Here is an 18,282-nt window from a genome sequence, read left to right on the forward strand (position 1 = left end):
ACAGAATGAAACGTTGTCTCAGGAAAAAAGAAAAAAGTAGTCATAGGTGCAGATAAAGGTGACATATCATACTTAAATATTTAGAACTCAACAAGAATGCAAGCACTCTGTAGCCACATCCATGGGATGCAGCCAAAGCTAGTCTCAAAGGGAAATTCGTAGCCCCCAAAAAATGCATTGAATAGGAAATGAGGAAGAATGGAAACAATAGCATGGATGTCAGACTCAAATGAAGAAAAAAAAAGAGCAGAAGGAGCCCTCAGACATATGAATTCAGCTTCACAGATGGGGAAACTGAGGCCAGGAGAAGTTAAGTCACTTGCTGAAGGTCACAAAGCAAAGCTGTTCATGACAGAGCTGAAAGTCAGAAGCAGATTTGGTTCCTCCCAAGCCACTGTCCGAAGACCATAGAGACGTTTGGCATTAGTCACTATTGAACTGTATTTTTTAAATGACTTCATTTATAACAAAACAAGATCAGCATACCATGAAGTCAAGACAAGAGTTTTTTTGTTCTTTTCAGTGAGTTTCCTGGTTGGTCAAGTTTATGGTAAACAGCTCCTCCTGCTCAAAGAGCTGTCCCTTCTCCAGGGATGATGCCTAGCAAACCTTGATCCTTGAACTCTGGGTTGGGAAGTGAGGATGCAACTAGAGAGACTCCTGGATGCCCCCCAGAAGTCAGGAAACAAGGAAAGAAAAAGCTGGGTTTTAGAAGCAGGGTCAAAATGGGGCTGAGCAGGAAACAATTTCCAGGAAGCAATTTTGTAATCCTGACCCCTCCCCTTCCCCTGCCTGGCTTAGGTTCAACCCCTATCAGGAACTGGACAGGGGTGGGGACTTCCCCAGGGTTGGCTCCCCTGCCTCCAGTCCAGGCGGGTATAAGGCCACCTCCCCAGGCCAGGAGAACCCAGAAGGAAATGAGAAGAGCTAGCATGTCCTCCTGGAGCAGACAGCGACCCCAAAGGTAGGTCCCCATGCTACCTGTCCTAGGCAGGTCTGAATGCCAGGTCATGTGGAAATACAGGACATTCCGGCTGACCCACTGAAGTCACAGGGGACAGATACAGTCCGGGAGGCTGGGCCAGATCAACCTGAACTATAGACAGACTGGTGCATGCTCTCTCTCTCTTCTCTCTTCTCTCTCTCTCTCCTCGCTCTCTCTCTCTCTCCTTCTCTCTCTCTCTCTCACACACACACACACACACACACACACACACACACACACACACACACCTGCAGAAGCTCAGGTGGGCATAGGCAGGAGGAAGTCGGGAGAGGCCTCTTGTTAGAGGCCTGGGGCCACAGTGACCAATGCTGTCCAGGTCATGTATGATGGCTGCTGGGCCAGGAAAGCCCTGGAGGAGGAGGGGAAGCCCCAGGCTTCCAAGGGTTATGGTGCTAAGAGTAAACCACCCCTTCCCAAGGCCAAATGCCCACCCTCAGACCAGGACACACTTTTCATGTTTAGAGGCTGCAGTGAATGTGATCTCACCACTGCCCTCCAGCCTGGGCAACTGAGTAAGACCCTGTCTCAAAAACATGAATCTGAACATGGTTCGGTTATCTGTGTCCAGCTCCATCTTCCTCTAGGCACTCAATTGGTCAAGGCTGGACAGAAAGACCCAGAGCAGAGAAGTCTTCATGGAAAAGAGGGCATTTTTGCTGGGGCTTCGCAGGTTGAGTAGGAGTTCACATCAAAACATAGAGTCAGGGAGACCAGGACTGACCCAGAAAACAAGCCAGATCAGAAAAAAATAGCAAGTTGGACTGTGAATAATTAATAGCCCATGGGGGCTAGACTGCCAATGGGGAGTGTATTCATATTATGTGGGAGTTACACTCAGAAACTCAATTGTCCTAGAATTATAATTCTCCCTGCAACAGGGGCCACTCCTGGCAGCTGTTGGGAGTCAAGGTAGAAGCTGGGAGAGGAGGAGGGAGCAACTGCCCTAGTCCAGGTAAGAGATGAGGCATCAGCGGGCAGGCGTGGTGGCTCACATCTGTAATTCCAGCACTTTGGGAGGTCGAGGCAGGTGAATCACGGGATCATGAGATCGAGACCAGGCTGGCCAATGTGGGGAAACTCCTTCTCTACTAAAAATACAAAATTAGCTGGGCGTGGTGGCACGCACCTGTAGTCCCAGCTACTCAGGAGACTGAGGCAGGAGAATCGCTTGAACCTGGGAGGCAGAGGTTGCAGCAAGCTGAGGTCATGCCACTGCACTCCAGCCTGGCGACAGAGGGAGACTCCATCTCAAAAAAAAAAAAAAGAGAGAGATGAGGCGGCATAGTCCAGGCTGGTAGCCGCAGAGATGGGAAGAAGTGGGGAGGTTTGGGGTGTATTTTCGTCTTGCTGGGTGTGTTTTCACTATGGTTTAGTAAGCATCTTCTGTTACTGCCTGCAGCCCAGGGGGCGTTCAGCCCCATCTTTCTAGAACCCTGTTCCTACTGCTGCTGTTGGCGGCCTCAGCCTGGGGGGTCACCCTGAGCCCCAAAGACTGCCAGGTGTTCCACTCAGACAATGGCACCTCCATCTCCTGCCAACCACCTGCCGAAATCCCCAGCCACCTGCCAGCCGACACCGTGTACCTGGCAGTGGAGTTCTTCAACCTGACACACCTGCCAGCTGGCATCCTCCAGGGCGCCTCCAAGCTCCGAGAGTTGCACCTCTCCACTAACGGGCTGGAGGGCCTCTCACCCGAGCTTTTGCAGCCAGTCCCGCAGCTCAGGGTGCTGGATCTCACCCGAAACGCCCTGACCAGGCTGCTCCCGGGCCTCTTCCAGGCCTCAGCCGCCCTGGACACCCTGGTGTTGAAAGAAAACCAGCTGGAGGTCCTGGAGGCCTCGTGGCTGCACGGCCTGAAGGCCCTGGGGCATCTGGATCTGTCTGGGAACCGCCTCCGGAAACTGCCCCCTGGGCTGCTGGCAAACTTCACCCTCCTGCGCACCCTTGACCTTGGGGAGAACCAGCTGGAGACCTTGCCGCCTGACCTTCTGAGGGGTCCTCTGCAATTAGAACGGCTCCATCTAGAAGGCAACAGATTGCAAGTCCTGGAAAAGGACCTCCTCGTGGCCCAGCCGGACCTGCGCTATCTTTTCCTGAACTGCAACAAGCTGGCCAGGGTGGCAGCCGGTGCCTTCCAGGGCCTGCGGCAGCTGGACATGCTGGACCTCTCCAATAACTCGCTGGCCAGCGTGCCCGAGGGGCTCTGGGCATCCCTAGGACAGTCAAATCGGGACCTGCGGGACGGCTTCGACATCTCCAGCAACCCCTGGATCTGTGACCGGAATCTGAGCGACCTCTTGCGTTGGCTGAAGGCCCAAAAAGACAAGATGTTTTCCCCGGGTGACACGCGCTGTGCTGGGCCTGAAGCCGTGAAGGGCCAGCCGCTCCTGGCAGTGGCTGAGTGGGCCCAGTGAGGCCTGGGGCTGGGGTTGAGCGGGGCGGGGGGGTCTGGGAGAACGCTGCAACCCACTTAGCAAATAATCCCGCCTTTTAAAGGTGAGATGTGGGGACCGTCCCTTGTGGCTGGGGCCCCGTTTCACCCACCCGTGCTTCCGAGAACACACAGTGGGCTTCCCAGCCTCCTGACCTGTGCCCAGGGCGTGCCCTCTCTCTGGAATGCCGCTCCCCATTTCTCGCATCTCCCAGCCTCCAGGTTCTCCCAGCCCCCTTGTCCTTCCCTGTGGCTAAGCCCCGGCCACACTGGGGCTGCCTTTCTCTGACTTTGTCTTCCCTAAGTCAGGGGGCTCTCGGAGTGCAGCGTCCAGTGCTGAGTCCCACTTAGCTTGGGCTCAGACCTAAAGGGTTTAATAAATAACTCTTGAACCCTGGACCGGATGAATCGGCTTTCATTGTGTTCCTAGAACCTTCCCAAATCGACTTCCTAGGACTCCAGGGTGACAGCCCAGGGCCTGGGCTGTGGAACACAGTTTCCCTAGTGGGTGGCAATTGGGAACAATGGCCTGTGGCTTCTCCTCTCCCTGCCCCCATCCTGGGACCTCACTGCAGATAAAACCCTGACCATTGCCCGGGTGTCATTTTACCAGTGAATTCCTGCCAGGGCTGCTGTCCCAGGAGAAGGTTTAAGTTGAACCAGATTGCCCGGTCTCCAAACAATTTGCCATGCTGGCCTCAGATCATCTAAGAGGGCACCTGCCCCAGGCAAGGTTGCAGGGGTGGGATGGGGCCGAAAGGATGGGCAGGGTCCTGGGGCCACCTGCTGATACAGCATTGGCCATGTGGGGGCTGCAATCAGATCTGGGGGACCCTGGGACTTGGGGGCATGACCCATTTTCCCAGCTCCCTGAAAAAATGACATGCGCAGTGGCTCATGCCTGTAATGACATCCAGGTGTGGTGGCTCACGCCTGTAATCCCAGCACTCTGGGAGGCCAAGGCTGGTGGATCACTCGAGGTCGGGAGTTCGAGACCAGCCTGGCCAACATGGTGAAACCCCATCTGTACTAAAAATACAAAAATTAGCCTGGTGTGTGGTATGCATGCCTGTAGTCCTAGCTACTTGGGAGACTGAGGCAAGAGAATCGCTTGAAGCTGGGAGGCGGAGGTTGCAGTGAGCCGAGATCGCACCACTGCACTCCAGCCTGAGCAACAAAGTGAGACTCCGTCTCAAAAAAAAAAAAAAAAAAAAAATTGCTGGCTGGGCGATGGCTCACACCTGTAATCCCAGCACTTTGGGAGGCCGAGGCAGGTGTATCATTTGAAGTCAGAAGTTTGAGAGCAGCCTGGCCAACAAGGCAAAACCTCGTCTCTACTAAAAATATAAAAATTAGCCAGGCATAGTGGCACATGCCTGTAATCCCAGCTACTTGGGAGGCTCAGGCAGGAGAATTGTTTGAACCTGGGAGGTGGAGGTTGCAATGAGCCCAGATCGTGCCACTGCACTCCAGATTGGGGCGACAGTGAAACTGTGTCTCAAAAAAAATAATAAAAAAAAAAGATCATGCCGACGTCTGTGGTCATTCCAGGCACAAGAATGAAAGGCAGGGTTCTGGGGTCCAGCAGGGGTGGGTTTGAATAGGGTCCCTCACTTGCTGGGGTGGCCGGGGAAAATGGTTTGTGATCTCTAAGACTCAGCTTGCTCATCTGTAAAATGGGGATCCTAGGGAAAGGGCGGGTCTGCTTCTGGCTTAGTGAAGGGGCAGATTAAGAAATAAAAAAAGGCTGTACAGGTTACATATTATTTTAACCTGTAATCCCAGCAATTTGGGAGGCCGAGGTGGAAGGATCACTTAGGGCTCAGGAGTTCAAGACCTGGTCAACACAGGAATATCCCATCTCTACAAACAGTTAAAAAAAAACAGCTGGGCGTGGTAGCGCGTGCCTGTGGTCGCAGCTACTCAGGAGGCTGAGGCAGTAGGATCACCTGAGCTTGGGAGGGCAAGGCTGCAGTGAGCTATGATCACACCACTCCACTCCAGCCCTGGGCAACCGAGCAAGATCCAGTCTCAAAAATCGGTAAATAATAATAAGAAGAAAGAAAGTCACTGAGGACTTGGCCAAGGTCACTTAGCAAGGCCATGGGGGCTGTGATCGCATGGACTGTCTCCACGGCAACAGCAGTGAGTGACAGGTGGCCAAAGTTAGCCGGGGAAAGTATACTACCTCAATCTTTGGCAAACGCAGAGCACTGGGCGAGCCCACGGGGAGGGCGAGGGGGAGGGCGAGGGCGAGGGCGAGGGCGAGGGCGAGGGCGAGGGAAACCTGGCGCCACGCCCCCCCGGGCACGCGCCCGGGCACGCCCCCGCAGGGCATCTCCCCATTGGTCAGTTCCCGGAGGCCCCACCCACCCGAGCAGCTATAAGATGGGCGGGGCCGGCGGGGGGCGGAGACTTGGGCTTGGGGTCGCCGGAGACACCTGGGGTCTGAAGCCGCACGCGCCCAGGTGAGTGCCCTGAAGGCAGCGTCCAGGAGCGCCCCCGGACTCAGGAGGGGAGCTCCGGATAGGGTGGTTCGGCGAAGGTCCGGCGGCGTGGGACGGGTACGACGGGCCAGAGCAGGTGGCTGGGACCCTTGGCACAATTGGCCGAAGCCCAGGACCCAGTTGGGCGGGGACCAGGCCTCAGAGGGCGCGGGGTGGCAACCCGCAGGCGGCAAGTCTAAGGCCTGTGGTCGAGTTCCCCCCCCTCCACTCTAGCTGGCTGAGTGACCTTGGGCCCAGCATGGACCTGCTGCGTGCCTCAGTTTCCCTGCCTGTCAAATAAGCTGTGAGTGGTCTAGGAAACTCGACCCTTGTCTGGGGTGCTTGTGCAGTTCTGGGCCCAGGCGGGGGCCGCAGGAGTAGCAGGGGTCTCCCCCATCTTACAGAAGAGAAAACAGCCCAGAGAGGTGGAGGTGCTTGCCAAAAATCACACAGCAGGCCAGGTGCAGTGGAGCCTGTAATCCCAGCACTTTGGGAGGCCGAGTCGGGCGGATCACTTGAGCCCAGGAGTTTGAGACCAGCCTGGGCAACATGGCGAAACCCCAGTTTTACTAACAATAGAAAAATTAGCCGGTGTGGTGGCACCTGCGTAATCCCAGGTACTCGGGAGGCTGATGAAGGAAAATCACTTGAACCTGGGAGGCGGAGGTTGCAGTGAGCTTAGATTGTGCCACTGCACTCCAGCCTAGGCAACAGAGAGAGATTCTGTCTTTAAAAAGATAATAAATAGCCGGGCGCGGTGGCTCACGCCTGTAATCCCAGCACTTTGGGAGGCCAAGGCAGGCAGATCACCTGAGGTCGGGAGTTCGAGACCAGGCTGACCAACATGGAGAAACCCTGTCTCTACTAAAACAAAAAATACAAAATTAGCTGGATGAGGTGGTGCACACCTGTTAACCCCAGCCACTCAGGAGCCCGAGGCAGGAGAATCACTTGAACCCAGGAGGCAAAGGTTGCAGTGAGCCGAGATTGCGCCATTGCACGCCAGCCTGGGCAACAAGATCGAAACTCCATCTAAAAAAAGAAGATAATAAAAATCACACAGCAGTTAATGGTAGGATTCAAACCCAGGTCGTTCTCACCCCAAAACCATGCTTTGAGTCACTCCAGCAACCCCACCTTGCCCGAGGCTCATTACTGTACACCTTTTGTGTACAGAGCCCTGGACACGCAGAACACCCCATTATGCAAATGAAGAAACTGAGTCCCCAAGAGGTTTGAGACTTGCTCGAGTCACAGAGCCCAATTTGACAGGGTCCGAGGCCTGGGCAGGTGCCCCTTACTCCATCCTGCCCCGCAGGGTGACCCTGTTTGCAGCACGATGTCCGAAGATGAGGCGGCTCAGATCCCCAGACCCAGCGTGTGGGAGCAGGACCAGCAGGTGAGGGCTGCCCCTCTGAGGAGCGGGGACACAAGGAATCCTGGGGGACAGTCCCTTCTAGGAGCGTTGCAGGTCAGGTATCCCACTCCACTCCTCTCCTTGCTGGGAAAACCTGACTCATAAAATTTGGACCATGGAGGGGGGATGGGGCACTTCCTGGAGGGGGCTTCATGAGACCCCGGGACGGGAGTGTGTCTGAAAGACACCCAGCCAGCTTCTGCGGCCCCCACCCATCCATGGGTCTCCACCTGCATCCTCCTGTCTGCACGTCCACCATCATGGCGCCGTCGATAACACAGTAATAATAGATCAGCAATCACTGTATCAGCCACAGTTCCAAGAGTTTCACGTATATTGGCTCCTTGAACACCCCATCACAACCCTAAAAATGCATTTCAGGGCTGGGCACAGTGGCTCATGCCTGTAATCCCAGCATCTTGGGAGGCCGAGGTGGGTGGATCACCTGAGGTCAGGAGTTCGAGACCAGTCTGGCCAACAGAGTGAAACCCTGTCTCTACTAAAAATTTTTTAATTAGCCAGGCATGGTGGTGTGCGCCTGTAATCCCAGCTTCTCTGGAGGCTGAGGCAGGAGAACCGTGTAAACCCGGGAGGTTGCGGTGAGCCGAGCTCACACTCTGGCTCTCCAGCCCAGGCGACAGTGCAAGACTCTGTTTAAAAAATAAAACGCGTTTCATAGTAGGGGAAACCAAGGCATAGAAGGGTTCGGTTGCTTGCCCAGGTTGATATGTTTGGAGGTGACTGAAGCAGAAGTGAATGGAGGTCACTGTGCTCCAGGGGAGATGCTCTGAAACCCCAGACTCTAATGACCTTCCTCGAGCCAGACAGATAATAGTCGACCCTTTAACTCGGGTTTGAAGCGTTCAGGTCTGGCCGGGCGTGGTGGCTCATGCCTGTAATCCCAGCACTCTGGGAGGCCAAGGTGGGCAGATCACCTGAGGTCAGGAGTTCAAGACCAGCCTGGCCAACGTGGTGAAACAGTCTGTACCTAAAATACAAAAATTAGCTGGCTATGGTGGCGGGGGCGTGTAATCCCAGCTACTCCGGAGACTGAGGCAGGAGAATCGCTTGAACCTGGAAGGCAGGGGTTGCGGTGAGCCAAGATCGTGCCATTGCACTCCAGCCTGGGTAACAAGAACAAGACTCCATCTGAAAAAAAAAAAAAAAAAAAATTAGCCAGACATGGTGGTGGGCACCTGTCATCTCAGCTACACAGGACGCTGAGGCAGGAGAATCTCTTGATCCCAGGAGGCAGAGGTATGCAGACTGTTTCTCTGACCAAATGCAGATCAAAAAATATACAGTATTTGGCCAGGTGCAGTGGCTCATGCCTATAATCCCAGCATATTAGGAGGCTGAGGGGAGAGGATCACTTGAGCCAGGAGTTCAAGACCAGCTTGGGCAACCTAGCAAGACCACATCTCTATAAAATAAAATTAGCTGGGCATGGTGGTGTGCATCTGGAGTTCCAGCTACTCAGAGGCTGAGGCGGGACGACTGCTCGAGCCTGGGAGGTTGAGATTGCAGTCAGCTGTGCTTGAGTCATTGCGCTCCAGCCTGGGCAACTGAGCAGCAGCTGGTCTCTATTGAAGAAAAACTGTGGCCAGGTGCGGTCTCACACCTATTATCCCAGCACTTTGGGAGGCCGAGGTGGGTGGATCACCAGAGGTCAGGAGTTAGAGACCAGCCTGAGCAACATGGTGAAACCCCATCTCTACTAAAATACAAAAAAAAAAAAAAAAAAAAAGGCTAGGTATGGTGGCAGGCACCTGTATAATCCCAGCTACTCAGGAGGCTGAGGCAGGAGAATTGCTTGAAACCAGGAGGTGGAGGTTGCAGTGAGCCGAGAGCACGCCACTGCCCTCCAGCCTGGGCAACAAGAGCGAAACCCCATCTCAAAGAAAAAAGAAAAATTGCAATGCTCCTTGTACTCCATGGGAAGAGGCCCCTGTGAGCGCAGGACCCATGACATTCTCACACCCACATGCCTCCACTTCCTCTACGTGGGGAGGTGCTCAGCCCTCTATCCTCCCTCTCCCATCCCTCGTCCTGGCCCAGAGAGGGGAAGTGGGCTGAGGTGCGTCTGGGGCCCCACTTCCCCCAGGGCCCCCCTGATGCTGACCCTTCCCACAGAACGTGGTGCAGCGCGTGGCGGCTCTACCCCTGGTCAGGGCCACGTGCACTGCGGTCTGCGACGCTTACAGCTCGGCCAAGGACAGGCATCCGCTGCTGGGGTCCGCCTGCCGCCTGGCTGAGCAGTGTGTCTGTGGCCTGACCACCCGTGCCCTGGACCACGCCCAGCCGCTGCTCGAGCACCTGCAGCCCCAGCGTGAGTGCCCCTGCCCGTGTGTCCCTGGGAGCCGTGGCTTGTCCCCGTGTCCCGTCCACCTTGGTCTATCTGCATGACGTTCCTGGTGTCATCCTCGGCCTAGCCACCTGTCCCATGGCCGTTCACCTCTCCTCAATCTCTTATGTCCTCTTTAATCTTAGCACCAGCTGGGCGTGGTGGCCTATGCCTATGATCCCAGCACTTTGGGAGGTCAAGGTAGGAGGATTGCTTGAGGCCAGGAGTTCAAGACCAGCCTGGGCAACATAGCAAGACCCATTATCTCAAAAAAAAAAAAAAAAAAAAAAAAAAACTTTTTTTTTTTTTTTTTGAGATGGAGTTTCGCTCTTGTTACCCAGGCTGGAGTACAATGGCACAATCTCGGCTCACCGCAACCTCCGCCTCCTGGGTTCAGGCATTTCTCCTGCCTCAGCCTCCTGAGTAGCTGGGATTACAGGCACGCGCCACCATGCCCAGCTAATTTTTTGTATTTTTAGTAGAAACGGGGATTCACCATGTTGACCAGGATGGTCTCGATCTCTTGACCTTGTGATCCACCCGCCTCGGCCTCCCAAAGTGCTGGGATTATAGGCGTGAGCCACCGCGCCCGGCAAAAAAAAAAAAACTTAAAAAAAAAAAAAAAAATCTGGCCAGGTGTGGTGGCTCATGCCTGTAATCCCAGCACTTTGGGAGGCCGAGGCGGGCGAATCACGAGGTCAGGAGTTCAAGACCAGCCTGTGGCCAATATGGTGAAACCCCATCTCTATTAAAAATACAAAAATTACCAGGGCGTGGTGGCATGCGCCTGTAGTCCCAGCTACTGGGGAGGCTGAGGCAGGAGAATCACTTGAACCCGGGAGGCGGAGGTGCAGTGAGCCAAGATTATGCCACTGCACTCCAGCCTGTACGACAGTGAGACGCCATCTCAAAAAAAAAAAAAATTTGATCCCCTGCCAGGCGCAGTGGTTCATGCCTGTAATCCCAACACTTTGAGAGGCAGAGGCAGGCAGATCACTTGAGGTCAGGAGTTCAAGACCAGCCTGGCCAACATGGTGAAACCCCTTCTCTACTAAAAATACAAAAAATTAGCTGGGTATGGTGGCGTGTGCCTGTAATCCCAGCTACACAGGAGGCTGAGGCAGGAGAATGGCTTGAACCTGGGAGGCGGAGGTTGCAGTGAGCCAAGATCGAGCCACTGCACTCCAGCCTGGGCAACAAGAGTGAAACTCCATCTCAAAAAGTAAATAAATGTGACCCCCAGGCCCTCTTCCCTTCCTTACCTGTTTACTGGTGGTGCTCCTCCTCTCGTCCCCATTCCGTCTCTCTGCCTGTCTTCCCTCAACTGTTGGCCCGACGTGCCTTGGGTCCATTTGTGCCTCCAGCCTCCCTCCCCTCTGTGCCTGCCTCTGCCTGTCCTGACCCCGCAGCCTCAGCCTTGCAGTTCTCACATCTCTGGACCCCTGAGCTGATGACAAGCGGGGGACAAAAGGACCCTTGGTTTCTAGTCTGGTCCAGGAAGAAGGTCACCTGATGGTCCCAGCCTAGCACCTCCTCACCTCCCTCTCAGCCAGCTTCTGTGACCTTGAGTCTGTCCACTGGGCCATCTGAGCTGGGCAGGGCTGAAAAGTCACCTTGGTGCTGGGAGAACGGGGTGGGTGTCAGGGCCCAGGCAGGAGGGCAAAGGAGGCAGCGCCCAAGCCAGCGGCACACTCACACCCGCAGGGCCCCAGTCTCACCTAGGGAGGCAGCCAGGTCCCCTGTGGTCTCAGCCTCCTCCTCATCTCCCTCTCCTACAGTCTCTCTCTGGGAGCTACAGGTAACTGTCCCAACATCTTAGTGGCTTCTTGGTGTAAGGCCTCAAGCGTGTCGGTGTCCTCCCCATCCTTCTGTGGTGTGTCTCCCTGTCTCCTTCCTTCTCTGTCTCTGCTTCTGTCTCTAGCACTCCCCTACAACTCTCACTGTGTCCCTATCTCCGTCTGCGTCTCCCCGAGTCTCACTCTCTGCCTGTCTCCCTTCAGTGGCCACTGTGAACAGTCTCGCCTGCAGGGGCCTGGACAAACTGGAGGAGAAGCTTCCCTTTCTCCAGCAACCTTCGGAGACGGTACCCTGGCTGACTGGACGTGGGGACCTCCGGGGCGGCAGGCCAGAGGAGAGGCGGGAGGGAGGGCGGGATGGTGCCGGCCAGGCTTTCGGTGAACTCGAGAAAAAACAGCCAGGTTAAGATAATTGCAACCTGCATATACAGTGTCAGTAAGGGCAGGTAACGCCCTCAACACCCTCTGTGAGGGAAGGGTTTTATCACCCATTTTATAGGGGAAACTGAGGCACAGAGCTAGGATCTTCGAGTCCCGGCCTCAGGGAACTGGAGTGGCAGAAATGGAGCTGGAGTCCTTGGTGCTTGGAGTGGGGGCCCTTCCTTCCAGGTGGTGACCTCAGCCAAGGACGCGGTGACCAGCGGTGTCACGGGCGTGGTGGACCTGGCCCGGCGCGGCCGGCGCTGGAGCGTGGAGCTGAAGCGCTCCGTGAGCCACGCCATGGATGTCATGCTGGAAAAATCCGAGGAGCTGGTGGATCACTTCCTGCCCATGACGGAGGAGGAGCTGGGTGAGGACGACACCCTCGACCCTAACCCCCGAGTCCTCCTGCCCCAGCCCCCATGCCCCCGTGGTACAGATCAGAGAGGTGTGAGACTCACCCAAGGACACACAGCAGATAAGCAGGAAACAGGACTGGAAACCAGGCCCCCAACCTGCATCCCACTGGGAGTCAGAATACCCAGACCCTAAGGAAACAGAGTTTTTAGATTTGAGGTCTCAAACTTGTGGCCCCCACAAACGCTCGTGCAATGTGTTTTAAATATTATCATTCTTCCCATGTATGTAACAGTCAGATTTTAGCTGGGCACGGCGGCTCACGCCTATAATCCCAGCACTTTGGGAGGCTGCGGCGGGCGGATCACCTGAGGTTGGGAGCTTGGGACCAGCCTGACCAACATAGAGAAACCCTGTCTCTACTAAAAAATACGAAATTAGCCGGGTGTGGTGGCACTTGCCTGTTATCTTAATACTTTGAAAGGCACAAGCCGTGGGATTGCCTGAGCTCAGGAGTTCAAGACCAGCCTGGGCAACACGGGGAAACCCTGTCTTTACTAAATACAAAAAGTATGAGCCAGGTGTGGCGGTGCGCGCCTATTGTCCCAGCTACTCGGGAGGCTGAGGCAGGAGAATTGCTTGAACCCGGGAGGTGGAAGTTGAGGTGAGCAGCTGAGATTACAGGTATGCGCCCCCGTGCCTGGCTAGTTTTGTATTTTTAGGAGAAACAGGGTTTCTCCATGTTGGTCAGGCTGGTCTTGAACTCCCGACCTCAGGCGATCCACCCACCTCACCATTCCAAAGATCTGGGATTACAGATGTGAGTCACCACACCTGGCCAATTCTTGTGTATTTAGTAGAGACAGGGTTTTGCATGTTGGCCAGGCTGGTCTTGAACTCCTGACCTCAGGTGATCCACCTGCCTTGGCCTCCCAAAGTGCTGGTATTACAGGCATGAGCCACCTTGCCCAGCCAGCTATTTTTTATTTTTCAATCCTTTTTTTAATTTTAATTTTTTTTGAGACAGGGTCTTGCTCTGTTGCCCAGGCTACAGGGCAGTTGTGTGATCCTAGCTCACTGCAGCCTTCAATTCCTATGCTCAAGTGATCCTCCTGTCTCGGCCTCTCAAACAGCTGGGACTGTAGGCATGCGCCACCATGTCCAGCCCTGGCTAATTTCCATATTTATCTTTTAGAGACGGGGACTTGCTGTATTGCCCAAGCTGGTCTCAAAGCAACCCTCCCTGGGCTCAAGCAGCCCTCCCATCTCAGCCTCCCGAAGTGGTGGGATTACAGGTTCATGCCACTGCACCCAACCTATATTCTTAAAAGGCCGCTGAAAAGAGTGTTTAAGAGGCCGGGCATGGTGGCTCACGCCTGTAATCCCAGCACTTTCGGAGGCCGAGGCGGGTTCAAGACCAGCCTGGCCAACATGGTGAAACCTGGTTTCTACTAAAAATGCAAAACTTAGCTGGGCGTGGTGGTGTGCACCTGTGGTCCCAGCTAATCAGGAGGCTGAGGTTGCAGTGAACTGGGATCATGCCGCTGCACTCCAGCCTGGGGGACAGAGTGAGATGCCATCTCAAAAAAAAAAAAAAAAAGAGGCCGGGCACGGTGGCTCACGCCTGTAATCCCAGCACTTTGGGAGGCCGAGGCGGGTGGACCACGAGGTCAAGAGATCGAGACCATCCTGGTCAACATGGTGAAACCCTGTCTCTACTAAAAATACAAAAAATTAGCTGGGCATGGTGGCGCGTGCCTGTAATCCCAGCTACTCAGGAGGCTGAGGCAGGAGAATTGCCTGAACCCAGGAGGCAGAGGTTGCGGTGAGCCAAGATCGCACCATTGCACTCCAGCCTGGGTAACAAGAGCGAAACTCCGTCTCAAAAAAAAAAAAAAGAAAAGAAAAGAAAATGGTTAAGCAGTTTGGGGCCAATGTGCCATGTGCCTGGGTTCCAATCCGGGTTTGCTGCTTGTACCCTGTGGTACCCTGCTTCTCCTTGCCTCAGTTTCCCTCCTGTGTAGAAGGCACCTATACCTTAGTGTTTGGGGAAGACCAAATGGGTTGATGTCAGTCGAGAGGAGCGGTGAATTTGGGAAACTGGCTTCTGGACCTGGAGGTGGGCGAGCAGATATGGAGGGGGTGGGCCATGCTGACCCTGCTCTGTCCCCCGCATCCTGTCCTCCGCATCCTGTCCTCCAGCGGCACTGGCGGCTGAGGCTGAGGGCCCAGAAGTGGGATCGGTGGAGAATCAGAGGAGACAGCAGGGCTATTTTGTGCGGCTTGGCTCGCTGTCAGCGCGGATCCGCCACCTGGCCTACGAGCACTCACTGGGGAAACTGAGGCAGAGCAAACACCGTGCCCAGGACACACTGGCCCAGCTGCAGGAGACTCTGGAGCTGGTGAGAGCCCACTACCTGCCCCTGCTACCGGATGTAAGCCAATCAGTATAGACTGAGCGCCAGCTGAATACCTGATCCCGTGCTAGCCTGATGGGGGAGGCGGAGCTGGGCGCAGCTATCTCTGGCTGCATGTGTTCAGGGCTGGGGGACCCGGGCCTGAAGGAGCCCATAGGTGTCATGGCTCTGCCTGGGGAGTCAGGGAGGGGTTTTATGGAAGAGGGGAAGGAGGAGCTGAAATTTATAGCAAGTTAGGGTAGGTCAGAAGAAAGCCTTCCAGCTGGGCGTGGTGGCTCACGCCTGTAATCTCAGCACTTAGGGAGGCTGAAGTGGATGGATCACGAGGTCAGGAGTTTGAGACCAGCCTGACCAACATGGCAAAACCCCATCTCTACTGAAAACACAAAATTAGCCAGGCGTGGTGGCATACGCCTGTAATCCCAGCTCCTCGAGAGGCTGAGGCAGGAGAATTGCTTGAACCCGGGAGGCAGAGGTTGTGGTGAGCCAAGATCGTGCCATTGTACTCCAGCCTGGGCAACAAGAGCAAAACTCTGCTTTAAAAACAACAACAAAAAAAAAACCCATCCTCTTCCAGTGCCCTCCTCATTGTCAGAATCCTCCCATCACCGCAGCAGCCACCAGAGGGCACCTGTGAACCTCTGAGTCAGGTCTATCCCTCCTCTGCCCACAACCCTCTATGGCTCCCACCTCCCTTGGGGTCCAAGTCCAAGCCCTTCTCATATCTCTGCACGACCTGCTTCTGTCTCCTCAATGCTTACTCAGGCCAGATCCAGACTAGGGTTGGTCCTGGGCCCATCCCCACTCAGATCCCGCAGCCCTGAAGACTGTCCACCCTCTCTGTCCTTGCAGATAGACCACATGCAGTGCGGGGTGACCCCCACCACCCCGGCCCGCCCCGGAAAGGTGCATGAGCTGTGGGGGGACTGGAGCCAGTGCCCTCCGGAGAACGGCCGCCGAAGCCAGGTGAGACTTTCAGGGTGCCAGGTGAGGTGGTGTCTGCCACCAGGCTGCGGAGGGAGGGGGGAGTGAGGAGTTATGGGTCAGCCCAGTGCTGCCAGGAACCCAGCTATCTCAAACCAAGTGCTGAGCTCAGATACTTGGGGTGTCCATGGGGGGAAACTGAGGCAGGGTTAAGTCCCATTGTGTGTGTTTGTTTTTTTGAGACAGAGTCTTGCTCTTGTTGCCCAGGCTGGAGTGCAATGGCGTGATCGTGCGTCACTGCAACCTCCACCGCCTGGGTTCAAGCGATTCTCCTGCATCAACCTCCCAAATAGCTGGGATTACAGGAATGTGCCACCACACCCAGTTAATTTTTTTTTTTTTTTTTTTGGTATTTTTAGTTAGAGGTGGGGTTTCACTATGTTGGCCAGGCTGGTCTTGAACTCCTGACCTCATGATCCACCTGCCTCGGCCTCCCAAAGTGCTGGGATTACAGGAGTGAGCCACCTCGCCCGGCCTATTTTATTTATTTTTGAGATGGAGTTTTGCTCTTGTCGTCCAGGCTGGAGTGTAGTGGCACGATCTTGGCTCACTGAACCCTCCGCCTACTGTGTTTGAGTGATTCTCCTGCCTCAGCCTCCCAAGTACCTGAGATCACAGGCATATACCACCACATCCAGCTAATTTTTGTTTTTTTGGTAGTGGTGGGGGTTCACCATGTTGGCCAGGCGGGTCTCGAACTCCTGCCCTCAGGTGATCCACCTCGCCTTCCAAAGTGCTGGGATCACAGGTGTGAGCCACTGTGCCCGGCCCCATTCTATGTTTATGAGGGAGACCAAGGTAGAGCTGGGTCACATTCTGTGTCTATGGGGGACAGGACCATGAGGTCTATAAGACAGGTTGACAGTCCCACTGTGGGTCTATCGGGGAAACCGAGGCAGGACAGTAGTCCTGTTGGGCGTCCGTCAGGGAAACTGAGGTCCCCACCCCCTGCAGGCAGAGCTGGAGACGCTGGTGCTGTCCCGCAGCCTGACCCAGGAGCTTCAGGGCACGGTAGAGGCACTGGAATTCAGCGTGCGGGGCCTGCCCCCCAGTGCCCAGGAGAAGGTGGCCGAGGTGCGGCGCAGTGTGGACGCCCTGCAGACCGCCTTCGCCGATGCCCGCTGCTTCGGGGATGTGCCAGCGGCCGCGCTGGCCGAGGGCCGGGGTCGTGTGGCTCGGGCGCACGCCTGTGTGGACGAGCTGCTGGAGCTGGTGGTGCAGGCTGTGCCGTTGCCCTGGCTGGTGGGACCCTTCGCGCCCATCCTTGTGGAGCGATCCGAGCCCCTGCTGGACCTGGAGGCCCAGGTGGATGAGGTCATCGGGGGCCCTGACCCCCGCTGGGCGCACCTGGACTGGCCGGCCCAGCAGAGAGCCTGGGAGGCCCAGCATGGGGATGGGGACAGGGACAGGGTGGGCATCGCCAGGGACATTTGCGAGCAGGAGCCTGAGACCCCCAGCTGCCCGGTCAAGCACACCCTGATGCCGGAACTGGACTTCTGACCCATGGGCCAGTGGGAAGGCCACCTGCACGCCAAGATCGCTGCTGTCCCCTGATGGCCACGTGTAAGCACGAGGCCTTGGCCTTGACCCGTCTGCAGAATAGGGCTGGATTCAGGATCCCCACCACCTTCTTCGTATTGGACTCTCCCATTATTTCCTTGGGCACATGGACAGAGTCCCAGGAAAAGCAGGGCCTTGAACCCAGTTCAGGCCAACTTGAGGCACGAGCTGGGCTATTCACCTGGGTCCTCCTCCCTGGCTCCATGAAGCTCATCAAAACCTCTCCAAGAGGCCGGGCGCAGTGGGTCACGCCTGTCACCCCAGCACTTTGGGAGGCTGAGGCACGCAGATCATCTGAGGTCAGGAGTTTGAGACCAGCCTGGCCAACATGGTAAAACCCCGTCTCTACTAAAAATACAAAAAAAAAAAAAAAATTAGCCGGGTGTGGTGGTGCGCACCTGTAGTCCCAGTTAATTGTGAGGCTGAGGTAGGAGAATCACTTGAACCCGGGAGACAGAGGTTGCAGTGAGCAGAGATTACGCCACTGCACTCCAGCCTGGGTAACAGAGCGAGACCCCGTCTAAAAAAAAAAAAAACTCCCCAAGAAACGTGCATTTTGCCCAACGCCTTCTGTTCAGGGCCTTGAGAAGTGGGCCCTGACTGGGTGTGGTGGCTCACGCCTGTAATCACAGCGCTCTGGGAGGCCGAGACGGAAGGATCGCTTGAGCTCAGGAGTTGCAGGCTGTGGTGAGTCATGATCCTGCCTCTTCACTCCAGCCTGGATGACAGCGCAAGACCCTGTCTCAAGAAAAAAATTTTTTTAAAAATACTCTCCAAGGAAACGCACATTTTGCCCTATTTGGAACGTTGAAAAGTGAGCCCCCCTCCTCCCCTAGTTTTTATATCCTGGACAGATGGGTCCCCCAGAGATGCCGGTGGGCTGTGTTGCTCAGCCCGCCACACCCACTTGCTTTGCTATTTGGGATTTGCCCCTGAATAAAGGTGCTTTCTGATGTTCAAAGGCCCATGCGTGTGTTCCGGCCAGGGTGGGTCTCAGTCCCACGGGGCTGGGGGCCACGGAGGTGTGTCACTGCAGAGACATGGAGAAGGGGGTGTGCGGAGCC

At 55.5% G+C, this 18,282-nt stretch overlaps 2 protein-coding genes across 2 annotated transcripts; both read left to right on the forward strand.

The window, feature by feature from the left end:
• The first annotated feature begins 850 nt into the window (after positions 1 to 850).
• On the forward strand, positions 851 to 3,836 carry LRG1 (leucine rich alpha-2-glycoprotein 1). The gene is made up of 2 exons (XM_012436438.2): positions 851 to 964; positions 2,406 to 3,836. The coding sequence occupies exons 1-2, from the start codon at positions 918 to 920 to the stop codon at positions 3,418 to 3,420; spliced, it is 1,062 nt and encodes a 353-aa protein (XP_012291861.2). The 5' UTR covers positions 851 to 917; the 3' UTR covers positions 3,421 to 3,836.
• A 2,021-nt stretch (positions 3,837 to 5,857) lies between these two features.
• On the forward strand, positions 5,858 to 18,173 carry PLIN5 (perilipin 5). The gene is made up of 8 exons (XM_021676678.2): positions 5,858 to 5,905; positions 7,242 to 7,322; positions 9,474 to 9,669; positions 11,685 to 11,767; positions 12,090 to 12,270; positions 14,460 to 14,659; positions 15,527 to 15,640; positions 16,613 to 18,173. The coding sequence occupies exons 2-8, from the start codon at positions 7,263 to 7,265 to the stop codon at positions 17,156 to 17,158; spliced, it is 1,380 nt and encodes a 459-aa protein (XP_021532353.2). The 5' UTR covers positions 5,858 to 5,905; positions 7,242 to 7,262; the 3' UTR covers positions 17,159 to 18,173.
• The last annotated feature ends 109 nt before the right edge of the window (positions 18,174 to 18,282 follow it).

Source organism: Aotus nancymaae, unplaced genomic scaffold (genome assembly GCF_030222135.1).
Source record: "Aotus nancymaae isolate 86718 unplaced genomic scaffold, 86718_ANA_hifiasm-v0.15.2.pri h1tg000028l, whole genome shotgun sequence".
Classification (NCBI taxonomy): Eukaryota; Metazoa; Chordata; class Mammalia; order Primates; family Aotidae; genus Aotus; species Aotus nancymaae.